Source organism: Melanotaenia boesemani, chromosome 18 (assembly GCF_017639745.1).
Source record: "Melanotaenia boesemani isolate fMelBoe1 chromosome 18, fMelBoe1.pri, whole genome shotgun sequence".
NCBI classification, from domain to species: Eukaryota; Metazoa; Chordata; class Actinopteri; order Atheriniformes; family Melanotaeniidae; genus Melanotaenia; species Melanotaenia boesemani.
In genome coordinates this window covers 15,194,099-15,207,078 of record NC_055699.1, presented here as the reverse complement: position 1 = coordinate 15,207,078, position 12,980 = coordinate 15,194,099, and the positions used below count along the sequence as shown (strand labels likewise).

Here is a 12,980-nt window from a genome sequence, read left to right as displayed (position 1 = left end):
TTCTTGTAAATCCCAACTTAAATATTTGAATAATATTTATGATGAAGAAAGATGGAAATTTTAGGATTTATTAGTTAAATGGTGATAAGTCAGCGGGATGAATTAGAGCTGTGTGAAGCTGCTTCCTTCTAAACACACAGAGGATAATACCTGATAGTAAATTTCAGCCATCAGGTGTATTCTGCTCCAACAAGATTACCATCTCAGATCTTCTATAGCGTGTATGAAGCAATCACAGTGCGTCTGGGATGAATTATGTGCGCGCCTGTTTCCTTGCGTGGGATGTCGACAGACACCTGCAGGTGATGCTGCAGCAGCACACACAGTTGCTCTTAATGGCTGAGATGCAAAATGGCGGCCTTCCCCTGTCAGTACCACCTGGGATTAGTCTGTGTATTCAGAGCCAGGGAGCAACAGACTTAAAAGTGCATTAACGCATGGTAAAATAAGTGTTGGCATTAATAATACGTTAAAGCGATAATAATGCATTAACATGCCCAGCCTTACTTTTTAGTGGGATCTACAACATATTACAGTAAAGCATTTTTAACCTTTTAACTGTTTTTGTCAACAGTCTACATTAATGGACAATAATATCAGACCGCAAGCCAAGACGGATCAGTCAGAGACAACTTTGCGTGTGCACGATTTATTTTCCATCTGTAAATATCTCCTGTTCTGACTGCAGCTGGAAGGGACCGCCAGAAAAAAAGCGCTAGTTTTGTCGCTAGTTGCTTTAATAATAATAATATAGAAGACACTAAAGGGGTCTGAACACTCGCTAAATGTAGAGACAGACACACTAAGGTGGCAACACTGCAAGTTACCGACTTTTTCCATATCTACATGGAGCATGTGGGATCAAAAATTAGCCGCACAGCTTCAATTTTACTTGCACAGCTTGTACATGCATGTGGTATTTTGAGCTCTGAAACCAAACAAACTGAATAACAGGAAGCTGCTTGCATTAAATTTATTGTAGCATTGTTGTAGATTGATAAGTAGACTTGTCCACATGACAGCTTTAATTGCTGAATAGACATCAGTCGGTTGAGTAGGGAGTTTAGCCTGGAGAAAAATCTTGTCGTGTGTAAGACCTTCAGCTGTGCAGTATGAACACACTGACTTTAAAAGTCTTTGCTTTAAGGCATTGTGTGACTGCGCAGCAACTGATACACACACCATTTTGGATGATGGCTGATTGAGCAACGAAACCGAAGAGGACATTATTGCAGGAAGTGACAAAAAAGAAACAGCGACAGAAACAGGGATAAGACAAGCGTAAACACTGGACTGAATTTTACTGGCTGAGAAACAAGGTTTTAGATGGATACTGAATTAGTCTTTGTCAGGGGGTGCCAAAAAGCTAAAATCTGCCAAAATTCAGTAGGGATGTCTTAAGGTTCCCATAGGATAAGAACCTGCAGCATGTATTAGCTTAGAACAGCTGCAGTATGCAGTTTTTGAATGCTTGTAGCTTTAAATAAGCCAATGTTAGTGTTTTTCCTGATTTACTTGACTCTGAGGTGTTTACAGACTCTACATACTGAGTACAGTGTATGTGACAGGTGTGTGTCTGTGTGTGTGTGAGGGACAGAGTTGATGATTGTCTTGCTAAAGTAATAAAAGTTAGGGGAGTAGTAATACAACTAACTACCTTTGCTGTAATTATTGGAGTAATATAAATACTTTTTTAGTGCTGAGTAATTGTTTATGCTTTCATATAACATGAAATACCCCTCATGTATCAACCTGTTTCATAGTGCATTCAGCTCTTATCGATTGCAAGCCACCAGATGCCGATGGTAAATCTTTAAGAAGTGACACATCATTCCTTTTGGCTGCTCATCTCAGAGGGATCTCAGTGTCTTTTTGCCCAGGCTTTGGACATCAATACACACCACCACTGAGGGGTAATTATCTTATGATAGCCTCTTGCTTTAAGAAAGGTTAACTGCTGTCTCCAGGGGCCAGACAAACCCATGAATCTCTGAGAGATGGACAGTAGGAAGAGGGCATGTGGGACACACAAACAGGTGCACACACATCCAGCCTCAAAATAACAAAACTGGCAAACACACGTATGAGCCCGCACCCACACAAACCCGCAAATCTCCACACCAGTGCTTTTCAGATGGATGGCGAGTTTGATAATGGTTGAAATGAAGAAGCGGGTCAGTGAAGTCCATCCTCTTTTTTTGACAGTTATGACCCAAAACTCCTCCGAGACCTGAATCATATTGAAGTCTGGAAATGAACAATCAACGTGGGACAGAGCAGAGTTGCACACAGAGGCCTTGCACACTGCAGCAGGTTCAGCCATTACTCAGACGCGATGCACTACGACAAAGTATACTCAGAGCTTTGAGGATGAAATTTTCATAACTAAAATGCTTTGAAAATGATTTGAGATAAAGAAAAATAGAAAAATACATGCTTTGCTGTACTTAAAATCTTAACGTAAAAGGCAATGACAGTTGTTTAATGAAGCTAGTTTCTTTTGGCACTTAATTTTTTACCTCTATACAAAACAAGGGTCACATTTTAACATTCAACACTGCATAATTAACACTTTCAGAGACTGATTTAAAAGTGTTTCCTCTTTGTGCTGATAACAGACTTGTGAAAAAAAAATCAGCCTTATATGCTGAAAGTATCTCTAATTAGTACTACGCAGCTGATACAACACTGATGACATCTTGCAACGGAGATTGACATGTAGCCAAAAGTGACTGCTGAACTCACTGTCTTTTGCTTTTTAAGTTGTTGTAATTAACACTGGCACTAATCTGATGTCAGGCTTCTGGTGACAGCCCATAATGAAACACATTGTTTCTGTTACTTCCTCCCACTACTCAGAAACGAGACAGAGCTATTAAAGCTCAGCTCTGTGTTCTCTAATGTTTTAGATGTGTGGCTGTCACTCCTCTTACAGCTCTGTGTCTGCAGTCAGGTTTCCTCTGTGCTCATCAGCGCTCATTTTAAACCCTTCAGGAACATTTAGGCACTGGCTTCAAAGTGTGGGGAGAACGACTTCCACCAGTGAAAGCACTGACGCAAAGGCGGCTATTAGTATTAAGAAATAAGGAAGATGAAACAGATCAAAAGAAAAAAATTCCACTGATAGCACACATTAAATGTAACCTCAGTGATTAACGCAACATGTGGTATCTTTGTAGGGTGGCAGCAGACCACCCAGAGACGCAAATGAAGTTAAAATGAACGGAGGCCACTGCAGCTATGTCAGGCCATAACTATAAATTCATAAAAAGAAGGCATTTCCCTCAGAGGCAAAGAACAACCCTATAAACAAACTTTAACTGCCACAGCTGCATCTGAACCCTCTTTACTGTGGTGTGGCACTATCCCGCCTGTCTCCTCTCTAATACGGATACCTCCTCTAACATCATAAACAACTTGTCAATTAGCAAACTGTACAAACATTTATAGCGCTGAATTCTCCTGGGGGGACTGACTGTGACTGTGTGGCGTGTTGACTCGGGCAAGCGGGAATTGCTGCAAAGATGGATAAAGAGTAAGAGTCTAATTGAACTTTGCTCATGCATCTGTGTGTGTGTGAAAAGTATACTGCTGATCGGCTTTGTGGGTAGGAAGTTCATTAACACGTCTGATGCGTTGATCCACTGATAGAGCCAGGCAAGATGAGATCATAAACACAGGGGAGGTCTGATACAGTGCTCCTTTAACTTTCCAGGGTTGAGAGGGAAGTTTTAGATGACAAGGAAGTAAGAGCGAATCAGCAAGAAGGAATTGCTGAAGGCATGGACAACAGCACATTAAGCTAATCCACTGACTTAGGTTCAAGAGCACAAGCCTCAATCACACCACTAATCATCCATCCATCCATCCATCCATCCATCCATCCATCCATCCACTATGAATCCAATCCAATCATCCATCCTTCCCTCTCATCTTTTCATCCACTCTTCCTTACCTCATCCATCCATACATCTCTTCCCCTCATCCATTCATCCATCTATCCTGCTCATCTCTTCATCAATCCTTCCCTCTCATCTGTTCATCTTTCTTTCCTTTCATCACCTGTTCCCTCCCTCATCCATCAGTGATCCATCTTTCCCTCCCTTATTTGTTCATATTCTTACAGTCTTGCACTCCTTCCCTCCCCCATCCATCCTTCCACTCTCGTTTCCATCATGTTTATCTTCCCCTCCTCACAGCTAGCCACCCCTACCCCATCAGTTCTCCCTCTCTCTCATTAATTTACCCATTCATAAATCCTCCTCTCTTCCTCCTCCATCTCACATATTCCACTTCATCCCTCTTCTCTTACCCCAACTTTACTCTTACTTGTCGCTGTTCATAGCATAATTTTTTTTCTTTTTTTCAGGTACCACCTGGGGGAGGGGTCTTAAGTCATCTTGGGTCACTGAGATCCTCACACAGAGCCCCCACACTGAAGTCTTTAATTATGACTACCCAGATGAGGCAATCGGGTAACTTTCAAATCAATCCATGACTTCATCCATACCTTTGTCTGTATCATTTATTAAAACCAATAAACCTACATCAGATTCTATTCCTACTGTAATCCTTTTCCATCTGCAAAATAGGTGCGCCGCCCCTGTGGCTGCTGCCTCAGTCTGCCTGATCCTGTTTGTGTTTATATGTTGTCGCTGTCTACTCTTGGACGAGTTGTACTGGAAGACAATTCGTTGTACTTGTGTACTGCACTTGTATAATGACAATAAAGTTAAGTCTAAGTCTATTGTTGAAGCGTGCTCTTTGCGAGTGAATCAGCCCGTAGAGACGCACAGGGCCAGCTGTGATTAGGCAACCAAAGCATCCAGAGACTGACACGGCTGGAAAGAGACCATCTGCCTCCATGTTGCACTTACCATCAGTGGAGCAGCCGGTGGATCCATCACTGGAGCAGTAGCGCATCTCAATCCTCTGTCTGCCCACTTCCAGCAGGCTTGGGTCTGGGATTCGAGCTTTGCATGTGTAGCGGAAACGTTGCTCATAGTGGCCACCATTATCAGAGATGTTGACGGGTGTCCAGGGAGTCCAGGGTGTGGTCTTCTTCAGGTCAGGACACGGCATTGTGTTGCACGACTGATACTCCTGCAGGCACAAAAAGAGGATAATGTTTTACTGTATTTCACTAAGGCCATGTTTTTTTTTTTTTTTCTTTTTTTCAAAAATGCCTGTGGGTAAGTAAATCTTCCACATCTCGAAAAGGAAAAGATGATCACATCATTTAAGCAATAATCAGAAGGACATAATTTTTTAATGAACAGGGCAAGCACTTGTGACATTCTCAGTGACTCACAAAGTAAAACAGCCTTTTCAGAGCTTTCACTCTCTTACTGAAAGCTTTTTTTTTCAAGTTACAGCTAGCTGTCCCATAATTCACCACATTTAGGGCCACTCACTCCTCAAAATACTCCTAACATGTCCTGCTGTTCTGTCAGTATGCAGTCATTAAGCATACATTCCCATTAGACAACTTCCTTAACATGACAAGAAGCAAACAAGCCAGGCAGAAAAGGTCATTGATCAAGCTTAATTTATAACCAAGGTGATTGGATGGAGTGAATGAGGAAAGAGTAAGACAGAGCAGCGACAATAAAAGCAGACACAGAAAGAGATAAAATGTAGAGAAAGAGGGAAAAATGGATGGATGGATCTATTTGATTATATGATTCAAGGATATATGGTGGGAAATGGAAAAAAAAAAAAACAAAACAATATAGGAATATATATATATATATATATATATATATCTACTGTATATGTTCCCTCTTTTTTTCCTAAGGAAATATTGGCTGCTGTATTCCTGCTGTATTTGATTATATGATTCAAGAATATAATATGTGGGGAAATGGAAATTCAGCCCCTTCTACGCCCAAACTGAAAAATAAGGAGTTGGAGGAAGTGACACATCTGAAGTAATTGACACCCTTGAAAAGAAGGTGAGATGGCTGCCATTTTCCTCACCACTTGTTTATTTATGCTGAAAAGGACTTGAGCGACTGCCAGACCTTGACAAAATAAGATAAGAGTTCCTTTCTGCACATCTGTCAGCCTGTCACATGGGATAGCCTGACAGGTCAGCTGAGAAGAAAAGCTCTATACATTATACGGTATGCAGGCCTATTTTTCACCATTTTTATTTATCATCTCTCATGATCTCGCTTTGCATCCATCCATCCATCTTTACATTTCTATCTCCCGGTTTTTCACATGCTGTTCATAATTTACAATGTCTGATTTCTTCCGGTTTCTTTCCTCCTTCTGTATCTCTGTTTCATCTCTTTCTGCCTCTCCCCACTCACCCTCATTTCTGTCTCCCCCCTCAGAGTATCAAGGTTAAAAACACAGGGAGGATTTAGATTCTGTTAAAGCCCCCGTGATGAATGGGGGTGTCACCTCCATCACACTTCCTGCCTCTCTCCATCTAGCACAGTAATCATCCCCAGACATTAATATTTAACATAGTCACGCATCACAGACCAGCCCGCAATTTGTGATTATCAGCCAGTGATGACCAAAAAAAATCCACCTCAGTGACTTGCCATCACCTACAGCAACAGAGAGGAAATACATGGCATGAATGGGGCACAAAAAGGCAAATGATCTGTAGGTGTTTGTTGTGTGAGTTGTTGATGGTGGCCAAACACAGTAAATATTTAATGAGGCTTGTCTGGTAAGCATTTCTCCCTTTGCTCTCTGAGGATTAGCGTCAATGCAGAGGGCTGAGGAGATAATTACTGGGTTTAAAGCTAAACCTCATTCAAGGTCTCTGAAGGAATACACATTAACTACAGCTCAAGTATACAGCTTACAAGGTGATAAGTACATACTGTGTAATAAAGATATGCCATTGACTGAGCTGACTTCATACGGTGCCCTTACTTGCATCTCCAGGCTCAAGCTTTTATATTTTATCTTTACTGTAGAGCCAGACGCATTAAATGAATGGTTCCACTTAGAGACTCCATAAAAGCAGTAGACTGTCAGACTACTGGTCTCCCCATTGACTCTTGAGATAAATCTAAGATCAAAACAGATGATTAAAGACAAGTCACCATTCAGACCCTTTTAAAAACTGTCGAATTAAATAATCTGAAATCAAAATGATGTGGGAAAAAATATGAAAAAATTAAAGTCACTACGTGTTTTGAATTACAGGGTACAGGGTTTTATTGAAACCAATAAAATAACTTTTCATTCATTTATTGTTATTTCATATAACATAATCAAGAGCTCAAACATCAGATTTAAAGAAAATGTTCCATCTTATCGCTTGGCTTGCCTCTTGTGACCTGCAGTAGAACCAACCTTGTAGAGATTCCAGCAGTAGTAATTTATTTCGCATCTAAAATTCAGGTGGAAGACCGTTATTTATTTTTTTTGTTTCCAACCACTGCCATCATATTGCATTTTTAATATGGAAATGTAACCTTGCCACGAATGTAGCAGAAATTATCTGCATTATTTACACAATTTTGAGGCATCTTGGCTTATGAGGGAAAATATGTGACTATCCTTGGAAATGTGAGGCAATGACACTTTTGCATGCGGACAGTTAGAATAACAACAAGGGACTTATATTGCTGATGGCCCTCAAAGCATTTACATTTTTCATTCACTCCTCATTCATTCCTGGTTATGGTAAGCTACATGTGTAGCCACAGCTACCCTGAAAACATGCCCCTCCAACCATACACCAATGATGCCAGCACTGAAGGCAAAGAGGGTGAAGTGTCTTGCCCATGATCAACATGATCAATGACTGGGGGAGTGGGATTTGAAGAATTAGAGGTCAATAATAAGCTGTAAACCAGTAAAGAACCATCTTTGATCCATGGAGTTTTTCTGCAATCCCTGAAAATCTGAGAAAAATCTTCATATTTTATAGACCCAATCTTCATCCTTCAATTTGTAAATTACATTTAGCAGTGAATGAATTTACAGGTAATTCTAACATTTTATTCTCAGTTTATTTATGTGATCATGTTAATCATTCACACCATAATGTTTTACAGTCACATTGGTCACAGCTCAATACTTTAGATCAGGGGTGTCAAACTCGGGCCCTCAAGGGCTGAAATCCCGCAGGTTTTAGTTATTTCCTTGCTTCAACACACCTGAATAAAATTAAATGGATCCAACAGCTTCTTGTCAACTTCTTCACAATAACCCATTAATTTCAGTCAGGTGTGTTAGATCAGGGAAACAATGGCCCTCAAGGACCGAAGTTTAACACCCCTGGTTTAGATAGTTCTCAGCTTAGCATTGTCTGAAAACACTTCCACACTTTTGGCTTATTGAGTCAAACCTAATTGGTCCACTGTGCATCAGGTATGTTGCTCTTTAATTATGCACAAGATATAAATCACTTTAGGTCAAATTAGGTCTTATATGTACTGTACATACAAATAATTAAGAAGTCTTTAGAGTGCTAAACTTAATTCTAAGATGTCACAGCTCATAAAAGGCTGATAGTCATTACTCATATTGTCACTGAAATTTGACAAAAATACAAACTTGTCCATGTCCTCTCTGTGTCTTTTCTTTTCATTGCATTCAAACATGTAATTAGGCTGTCAGATATGCTATTAAATGAATCTATGGGACATTGTAGATGTGTTAGAGACTGTGTATTTGAATAAAGTAATCAAGTTGAGTCAGTTCTATTTATACAACCTGTAATCATAAATCACATATTTACTAAGGGTGGTTTTACATTTTGTTTTTCATTCACAGTCTGCATTGGGATCCTTCAAGGAAGAAAAAAACCCCCAAAAACAACAAAACAAAACAAAACACACACAAAAAAAAGTTTTCGAGATGTTATAGTGTTTGTCTGTTAAGGTCTATTTTAGAAAATTCACTAAAATTGGTTTAACATGGTTAACTACTGCATTTAGTTGATCAAGGTAACATCTGGCTGAATAATAAAACAAATTTATGAGAGGGTGATACTATATTAGAGGGTTGGCCTCCTGCATTAGTCCTGTGCCACTTTAAGGTTTATGATAAGAAAAAAAAGTTAAAGACTCGGGCTGTTGACGGTATTAAATTCAGGTCTAAATGCTGAAGGATGTGGAATAGTTTATTGTCTACTACTGCCATAAAATAACTCATGATATAATAGCGCCTATGCATGCAAATCCACAATAGCCCCACATTAAAGAACAAAAACAATCCGTCCTACTTTTAGAGTGTTTTGAATAATGCATTAAAAATGCACCAGAGGCACTGAAAATAAACATCAGTCTAAAGTCATAACCCCAACTCACACAAAAAAGCTCCATTCAAATGACATTTACTGTGCCTGAGCAGTGAATAGGTCATCCTAAGCATACATTACACATTGACCGTTGTAAATGTGCCTGACTGAACAAAAAAACACAGAGCCCCATTTAAATTAAACTTTGATGCTCTGCTAGAGCTATTTAAACGATTTAAGATATTCTTTCTGCCTGATATGGAGAACTAATAAAACAAGATAATAAAACACATGAACAAATCTGGCGAACATTTCCTGCAGCTACACTCAGATCTTAATGTCAATGTAATTAAGCAAAAGTGAAAACATGGTGGAGAGCAGTCGAATGTGACAGGTGGCATGAGGAACACAAAACTGGATTCAATTAGTCAGCTGAATCTGACTCACACCAGCGCCCTTTCTGGTCAGAGCGTTGGTGTGCGCTACAGGCAAATAGAGAGTGGTGATTTTATGCTGTGAAACCTTTTTAATGGGCAGCTGCTCAGAGACAAGCAGCTCAGTGATGAGTTCCTAACTGGAGCTCAGGAGGGCTGGATGAAAGGATGCTTGACAGCATCTTTACTACCTACAAGCTGCCTGCTCGGTTTATACTGTAGGTAGTAGTCAGGCTGTTTGTGTGTGAACCTGCTAGACTGTCAACATGACTACTGGGTTAAAACTTTTGACTTTAGGCTGGCAACCTGCACTGATTTGTGTGTGTGTGTGGGGGTTTATGCATGGCTGTGTTATGGATTCAGGCAGCTTCTCCCTCCACAAACCTCTCAGATGACTTTTTAGTAGCAATAAACTGAGGGGATACAGCTAAGAAGGAGGAAGGCAAGAAAAGATGAGGAAATACAAACCCACAGCCTCTCTGTAATTTCATTGAGGAATGTGTGAATGTGTAGTAGAGAGTTAATCACTTTCCATGTATTTGTTTCTTTGTGTGAGACTCAGGTACAAAAGGACTTTTGTGGTGTCCAAAGAGCTGTGAGATGTGAATAATAAGGAGTCATGCCTCTCCAGGCCTCCTACTTTCATTATGGTTATTTTTTAATGGGGAGAACTAAGAGTGTGTGGCGAAGACAGGTTTGTGTGTATGGTCCCCATGTGAGACCTGAAAGTGAGTAATCTTCTGCTGAGCGGACATCTTTATCTGGTTGAGCCCACAAAGACAGAGGTCTAATGTTCCTGAAGTCTCAGTGACACATCAGTTCAATTAGCAGCGCCGACCACAACACACTTTGTCAAACCCAGACTCCTTTTTTCTCTCCGTGTCTCCACTTCAGTCAGGCTCCATAATGAAACCTGCTGTCGGTTGGGAGCAGGCCACACACCACTGCACACACAATGACTTACGCTGAACATTACAAAAACACACAAGTGAGTTCGCACGCCAAGGTGCCTACACAAACATCAGGTACTTAACTTTCATTTCACAGCCTGATTGCACGACTGAACTCCTCACAGGTAAATAGAACAGCTCTCAGTTTCATTAAGCGGATCTTTGCATTGTCAGTCCTGTATGGCCCAAATTTGACTTATTTAACTCTGAGAGGCAGACTCAGCAGAGCAGAATAGTTCTTTTTGATCCTTGGATATTAGAGCTATTTGATGTACTTTACTGTACAGAGTAGGAAATACCACAGAGTAATATATTCTTGAAGACAGGTAAACCCTTAAGTGAGTCTTCTTTCATTTAATAGATATAAGAATTAAAGAAAATACCATCACAATTCACAATTAAGTTGTGGTTCTTGACAAGAGCTAATTTTACATCATATGAGTTGCTTGAAAGGATATGAACTCATTGAAGTATCAGCAGATTTCTACACAGGTCCACTTTTTGAATGGAATTACTGAAATACAACAACTTTTTCATGATATTCTAATTTTATGACGAGCACCTGTATATATGGTCTTTTTTTAAAAATGAACAGTATCTCAAATAACCACTGGTTCCAACCTAGGCATGCAGAGTACCATCTCTAAACACGGAATAGCTAATTGGCTTGAAGCAGATGATCTACAGCAGCAGAAGACCTACCTGGCTGCCACTCATTTCAGCTAAGAACAGAAAACTAAGGCTGCAATTCACATAAGCCTATGAAAATTAGACATTAGAAGATTGGAAAAATGTTGTCTGGTCTAAAGACTGTGGATTTCAGCAGCACATTTAGAAGGTAGAGTCAAAAATTGGCATAAACAACCTGAAAACACAGATCCATTTACCTGGAGGATATCTTCTTGGCACACTTTTTGCTCCTTAGTACCAACTGAGCATTATTTAAATGCCACTGCTTATCTGAGTATTCATGCTGACCACGTCCATCCCTTTATGACCACAGCGTACCATCTTGTGATGGCTACTCCCAGCAGGATAATGCACCATGTCACCAAGCTCAGATCATCTCAAGCTGGTTTCTTGGATATAACAATATTCAGTGTACTCCAAAAACTTAGGTGAAACACTGGCTTCTATTATTTTAAGACTGGAGCTGAGACTTGTGACTTTGACACAGAAGGCAACATTAAAGGTTTGCTGTAAAGAAATTTAGCTCCTTTATCTAAGCATGAGGCAGCATTTTGTCTCCAGGGCAGCACAGTAGCATAGTAAATGGTGACATATTTTTTTAAATTGAATCCCTGTGAACTTTATTTCAGCTGCTGTGTATCTGGTTGTGATGTGAACTCCCTGTGTAGGAGGTTTAAGGAAAGAAACCTCAAGTACTGTGGATTTACTGCACATTGGGAGTGCACTGACGATGTTGCAATGGAATTTTTGTTGCATACTTCAACGCATCTCTTCTAAAAAAGTTTCATAAATTAGTATAACACATGAATTCTTTACTTTAAAACACAGAGCAGATGTTAACTCATCTCTAGTCTGGCAAACACCTGCAGCCTGTGCTATGATATCAATCTATGTAGATAAGCATAAATGCACAAATGAAGCATCAATGTCTAACACATTTACTATGTTTCTCTTTTCAGATCTCAGTAGGATGCCTTAAAAAAAAGCTCTGATAGCAGAAGCTGTTTAATTAACAGGAAAGTATGTAAGGGAAGAATCACAGACAGATGGCATGTAAAAATGAACTTCATCACACTTTTTGAACCCTTAATGAAACTTTAAGAATATACTCCCAGTGTTCCCATCATGCTTGTCATCCTTGGGAAACTTCACATTGTAAATGAAAATAAAAAGTATATCATAGTCAGTTGAGCTTGTCTTGAGCACATCAGCCAGACGTGTTCAAGTTAACCGAAGCAGCTGTTTTACATTAACAGCTGGGCCTTTTAGCACTTTATCAAAGTTGTATATGAAAGGTAGCAAATACTTCTTTAATCAGTGTATATATGAAGACATAACGCGTGTTACCCTCAGTTTCCAAATAAAGGCTTTTCTGGCAGTGAGGTGTTTGTGAAGTCTGCTTGCAATTACAGCTCTGCTGGCTTAGGCAGCCCCAATTAAGCACATATCACGATGTTAGAAGACGGAATCGATGAGAAAACAAAACAAAGGGAAAATAAAAAGGTACAGCAAGTGAAGGTCTAAGCGCAAAAAGGGAGGAAAACACAGGGCTTGGATAAACAGACAGAAAGAGTCAAGACAAGTTCCTCACTTGACCTTTCCAGCTGACCCAGCTCAGCTTTGTGTGGCATGACCTCCCCTGACACCAATAAAAAAAAAGAAAAAAAAAACTACCTCTGACATCTCCTG

The 12,980-nt window shown here is 39.9% G+C and overlaps 1 protein-coding gene across 2 annotated transcripts in view; it reads right to left on the bottom strand.

The window, feature by feature from the left end:
• Window positions 1–12,980, bottom strand: part of sema5a (sema domain, seven thrombospondin repeats (type 1 and type 1-like), transmembrane domain (TM) and short cytoplasmic domain, (semaphorin) 5A) — a 136,479-nt gene that overhangs the window by 32,048 nt on the left and 91,451 nt on the right. For both annotated transcript variants that reach the window (XR_006008353.1, XM_041968953.1), the window contains exon 16: window positions 4,878–5,103. Coding sequence is in view for 1 of the 2 variants with exons in the window: in XM_041968953.1 (XP_041824887.1) it covers window positions 4,878–5,103 (226 nt within the window). In the remaining variant the exon portion in view is untranslated. The remainder of the gene's footprint in view (window positions 1–4,877; window positions 5,104–12,980) is intronic.